The sequence below is a fragment of the Aplysia californica genome, unplaced genomic scaffold, assembly GCF_000002075.1.
Source record: "Aplysia californica isolate F4 #8 unplaced genomic scaffold, AplCal3.0 scaffold01132, whole genome shotgun sequence".
Lineage (NCBI taxonomy): Eukaryota > Metazoa > Mollusca > Gastropoda > Aplysiida > Aplysiidae > Aplysia > Aplysia californica.
This window is the reverse complement of record NW_004798402.1, coordinates 105,267-110,694: the sequence shown is the minus strand read 5'-3', so window position 1 is coordinate 110,694 and position 5,428 is coordinate 105,267. Positions and strand designations below refer to the sequence as shown.

Below are 5,428 nucleotides of genomic sequence, written 5' to 3'. Positions count from 1 at the left end.
CCCCCCCCCCCCCCCCTTTAAACTTGTGTGTTCAAAATAAAAGCGCCTCAAGTGTTAGCAGAAAAAGAAAACTGCAAGTTGGCCTGGCCTATGGGGAAGTACCTCTGAAGAGGATTGTTTTATACCAAAAAGAATGATATAAGTGTAGTGATGTTTGTCCCTTTTCTAACTCCAGAGTTTAAATGACTGTGGTAAGACAAACAAAGTACTAAGCTACCACTGTGTGCCAGTAAAGGATTCTGCCTACAGTATTCTAAAAGCACAAACTTACAGATTCTGAAATGCTTTCTCGCTGTATCTTGCCCTCTAATTGAGAGGCAGCCATAGTGTCAAATCCAGGGCTTTCCATTTCACACAATACTTGACCTGAAAAACAAATAGAAACAAACTGTTACAAGAAACAGTCACCTTCTTGACCTTGAATTTGAACACACATTTCTGTGCTAAATACTTTACTAATATTTATAAAGAAAACATATTTACAGGTAACATAAGTTTAAAAAGAATGTACGCTACATTTCTTTGTCAAACACTTTTCCTGCAGCAACTGACAGTGACATACGTTATACAGACATCCACACCAAACACAGTAATAAGACACAATATATGTTATAAGTAACACCTCTCTGTTTTTCTCCCTGCCACACTTATACATACAACCACAATATGTGCACATACTTAACAAACCAAACACTTTTAATATAAAAATAAATCAGTATGCTGCTTATTAGCATGTCAAATTATTGTACTTTACAACCTTGGATTGAGGCAATCATTCTTTTTGTCATTGCAAGACAATCTCAGTGTCATCTAGAATTTCAACTTTTGAACTTTCATCCAATACAATCAAATTCACTATATCCCAATCAATCAACAGACATACATTACTATGACATTCAGTTGGAAAGAGTACCTTTCTTGACACTGAGTTGAGAGAACAGAGTTTTAATGTAGCCAAGCGCTCGGTCTATTTCGCCTCTTGTATAGCATTTCTGGAACAAAAATTAACACACTTTTAATATTAATAAAAGCACATTCATTATCATACGACAATATGAAAATATAATTACTAACATGCTTTTATTTTTAAAGCAGAGCAGTGGCACTAGGTTCATTATAAATTATTAAAGGTAATATAGCCAATGAGAAATTTAAAATGAACAAAAATAATTCTACTCTTTTTACCCTAAAAACCAAACATAAGATGCATCAATATTTGCTCCCTTGTTATACACAACAGTCTCATTTGATTAGAACCCCCCCCCCCCCCCCCCCCAAGAAGTGGGTGCTTTACAACATTTTAAAAAATGTTACAGAAAACATCAACATAGAGATGTAATGAAATGAGCACTCGGTTTTGTCTTTGGTCATATATTCAAATTACAGACAGAGACGAAAAGAAAACTAAAATAAATGAGGGAATAAGAAGTGACTCTGTACTCTATAAAAAAAAAATTTCTATAAAAATATTTCTATATATCATGTAGAAATGATAGACATCCTACCTCTCCAGGAAGACCTCCAGGACACAGCAACAATTCATCATCAGATCCTTGAGAAATGAAGAGAAAACTACATAAAAATTGAATGTCATATAATATGAAATCTGACAGCAAACTTAAATTCTCAAGTATTAACACTGACTCACTAAGGCTTAGTGTAGAAACACTAAAACTAATAACAGTACTATCATCGTATCGTGGAGTCTGCTAAACAAAAAAACAGTTACTCTGAAAAAAAACAACAACCCAGGTAAACTAAAAGAAAAAAGAAGGAAGAGGCTAGCTGTACTTAATGACGGTGACGGCTAGACTGACAGTCTAGCCGTACTTAAGTACGGCTAGACTCGCAGTCTAGCCGTACTTATTCTTAATATGATGGCTAGACTGACCATTTACAAAAAATAGAAGGCCTACTGAATTGTAAATATACATTTTTAGTGTTCAGTACCTAAAGTATTTGTGTATTTGAGACGAAATCAGGTGCCTTAATGACAGTGCATGTATTTTAAACCTGTTTTCTAATGTTAATAGGGCCTAAGATAAGTACGGCTAGACTAGCGGTCTTTAAGTACGGGTAGACAGCCAAGCTAGCCGTACTTAAGGACGGCTAGACTGTCAGGCTAGCCGTACTTAATATTGAATGCTGAATTGTAAATGAAATTTTTAGTTTGCAATGCCTAAAGTATTTGTATTTCATACAAAACCAAAAGGTGCCTTACTGACTTGCATGTATTTGAACCTGAATAATTACTAGATCTAGATCTAATGAGACCTGTGAACTTAACAGGCTTGAGTCGATAGGGCCAAACCTAGATCTAAGTACGGCTAGACTGGCACTCCCTCATTTTGTTTTCCTTCTACTTTCTCTTTGCAAGAAAACTACCACTATATTAGCCAAAATAGTGCTCTGCACCAAAAAGCATTGGGAAGGAGTTCAGTAGAGGGCCGTCCGGCCAACAACACACAAAAGAGGGGATGTTTTGAGCGGGGAAAAGTGCCAACCCTTTGTGGAACTCCTCCCGAGAATTGCAAAGGTTATATATTGTTAAATCTTCACAAGAACCTTCAAAAGTAACACTAAAATCATCAAACTGAAAAATGAGCCATGAGGACACACAAGTGTGTCCATGGCCGGCCAGCCAGAGAGGCATTGCCAGAAAACTGTTCGCCTGCGTTTATCAGACATCAATTGGCAAGTGCACTCCTGTACTTGTAACTTGTACTCAACTTATATAGGCCTGTTGTCTCTGCCAAACATGCTTACATAAGCATGTGACAGCACGCGGTGTTTCATCATGATTTTATAATTCATTGCAACGGGTTGGTATTGAGCTTTCGGAGTGTCTGCGTACACGGTAACCGGGCACCTAGCCTCAGTGTCTACGTACACAGTAACCGGCAACCGGGCACGTAGTCTCAGTGTCACGTACACGGTAACCGGGCAGTTCAGAACTCCAAGTTCAGTTTTTGTCATCCGGTGTTGCCTTTATCCCCACTCCTCCCCCGACTGTACCTTTGGAAAAAAATCAATCCCCGATTCCCAAGCCCTATATTTTGCAGAGTACAGACTTTGGATGAACTATTGTGACCCCAACCGGTCCTCACATTCACAATGAATGTGAATGTGATGCGAATGAACAGGTTCACAGACCGGTCACGTTGGTGAGTCCGACAAGATGCTTATTATTATATATAACTTTATTTTTTTTCAGCAAGTGACAGCACAGGATAAATATGGATTTATTTTCATTCCGGTTATCGTGTTCGTAGATACTGAGACTAGGTGCCCGGTTATCGTGTACGTAGACATTCCGTTGAGCTTTTTCAGTTTTCCAGTCTTGCGCAGACCACAGTGCACACTCTTTTGCCTGTTTCTGTTTCTTTCAAAAAACTGAAATGGGCCACAAACATGGCATTTCCAAGGTCTGTGCTGTCGATGACAATCACTCTACCTAGGTTGATCAACATATAGCCTTTATAATGATGACTCACTGAAAACTCTAACCTGTACTGTAAAAAGTAGAGATCTAGATCTAGATCTAGATGCATCAGTTAAAAATCAAGTGACACAGTAAAGAAAACTATCATGATTTAATTCAAAATAATCATCAAAAAAGGATTCAAATACTTACCAATATTGTTTGAGGCAAGCCATGAGAAGAACATATCTCTGTGATTCACAGCATACGTGACTGACAACACAATAAAGAACAACATTGCAACAGCAATAAGGAAATGTGGCAGGTGCTCTGTGAAGGCGGACTTATACTGCTGCACTCTGGGTGTCCCACTGAACCTCCTACGAGGCAACACCCGGTGCCGAAAAGATTCAAGTGAAGGTGAGCTGGAGGGGGACCCAAGGTAACTCCCTCTGGCAGAAAAATTATGAGATGGAAACGAAGTATTAATAGATTTATTTTCCACTTCATACGTGCTGGCATCAAGGTCAGAGTCTGAAGACTCAAAATTATTATCATTGTCATGTGAATTGGACAAGAATGATGTGAACTTCTTAATATTTGGATAAAGTCTTGATCGAGCAGGAGATGGGACTGGTATTTCTTCATCTTCCAAACTTCTGAATCTAGAGTCATCATGACCTCCACCAAAAGAATGATCCAGCTTTGACCTTTCTCTCTCAGCACTTAATTCAAAGACCTCATTGCTTATTCTTGCACTTTGTCTTGTTGGCAATTGGTCCCCTGTGCGTCGCCTTATTGTCCTAAGTATGCTATCCGCAAACTGTGAACCACGTTTTCGATCAGGTAAGAGTTGCGGGTCTGTACGCTGGTGGTGGGGAGCACGACTTGACACTGGTTCAGTGTCACTGTCATCTGAACTTAAGGTATCAAGTTGAGGGGGACTTGTTCGAGAGCGTGTTCGAGGACTGTCCTCATACGATCTAGAAAGGGAAGGTCTTTTATTATTGTTTGATAATGACGAGGATGCAGAACCTTCACCAAAACTGCCCGGTGTTCGCGCCACAGCCGGCCTGGAAGCAGCTCTCGACACCGGTTTTACCGTTTTGCTCGCAGAACCATCCTGAAGCTTGGCTCTAGCTTTGAAATGATTCAGTTTCTTCACGAGTATAGATCTTTTTCCAGCTTTAAGGGGCAACCCTATACTTTCTCCATAATTCTGCAGTTCGGCAACAAGATCAGCGTCGGAGAGATGGTCTTGGTCCGCCATATTGATGCCTATTTCCTTATAGAGGCATGCGCATGCTCATGAATTGTGAATTCCGTGTATCGCTGACTTCACCATTTCACCACTGCAACAATTACATTATTTTGGGGATGGCTGTACGGTACTCTGTGTAGGCCTAGTGCCCCCAAATAACAACAGAAACAACGATTAACATAACACAAACATACAGCCACAGAGAGAGAGAGAGAGACACACACACACACACAAACAAACACACATATATGCACACTCAAAGTAGGCCTACAGAAACAGTGTGAAAAAGTGAGGTCTGCGGATCAAAGTGTCCCCCCCTGCATACCCGTGTGTAAAAGAGAGTTACCTTGAACGGCAACAAATATAATGCTGAAAAATGTTATGCGTTCTGTTGCTTTTAAATCAATTTTATTTGAGAGAGAAGCTCCCTTTTAAAGTCTTTTTTTTTTTATCACCCCAGTATTTCAGTTGGAAGATAATGCCCTCCCCCCCCCCTTTTTTTTTCTCTCTAAAAAAAGACAAAAATAAGCACAAAAAACAACAAAAAACCTTTCGTCTCCACTTTCTTCCCCCGCCCCTCACCTCCTTTGCCCCCTCCTCTGGGCTCCTGACTTCTATGCTGTCTTTCAGCCAGACCCCTGATCATCTGGTAGGAAAGATCTACACGTCACTTAGCCTTCTCGTACAAGGGCAAAATATCTCAGAGGGCCTGGGTGCAAGTTGCGCACGTTAAAGATTCCTTGGTG

General features: G+C 40.0%; 1 protein-coding gene across 2 annotated transcripts in view; it reads right to left on the bottom strand.

The window, feature by feature from the left end:
• LOC101851842 (inner nuclear membrane protein Man1) overlaps positions 1-4,725 on the bottom strand; it is a 16,838-nt gene extending 12,113 nt beyond the window's left edge. For both annotated transcript variants that reach the window (XM_005111829.3, XM_013090073.2), the window contains exons 1-4: positions 3,635-4,725; positions 1,506-1,552; positions 914-992; positions 272-366 (exon numbers count right to left, since the gene is read on the bottom strand). In XM_005111829.3, coding sequence (XP_005111886.1) covers positions 272-366; positions 914-992; positions 1,506-1,552; positions 3,635-4,691 — 1,278 coding nt within the window. In that variant the 5' untranslated portion in view covers positions 4,692-4,725. The remainder of the gene's footprint in view (positions 1-271; positions 367-913; positions 993-1,505; positions 1,553-3,634) is intronic.
• Between the last annotated feature and the right edge of the window lie 703 nt (positions 4,726-5,428).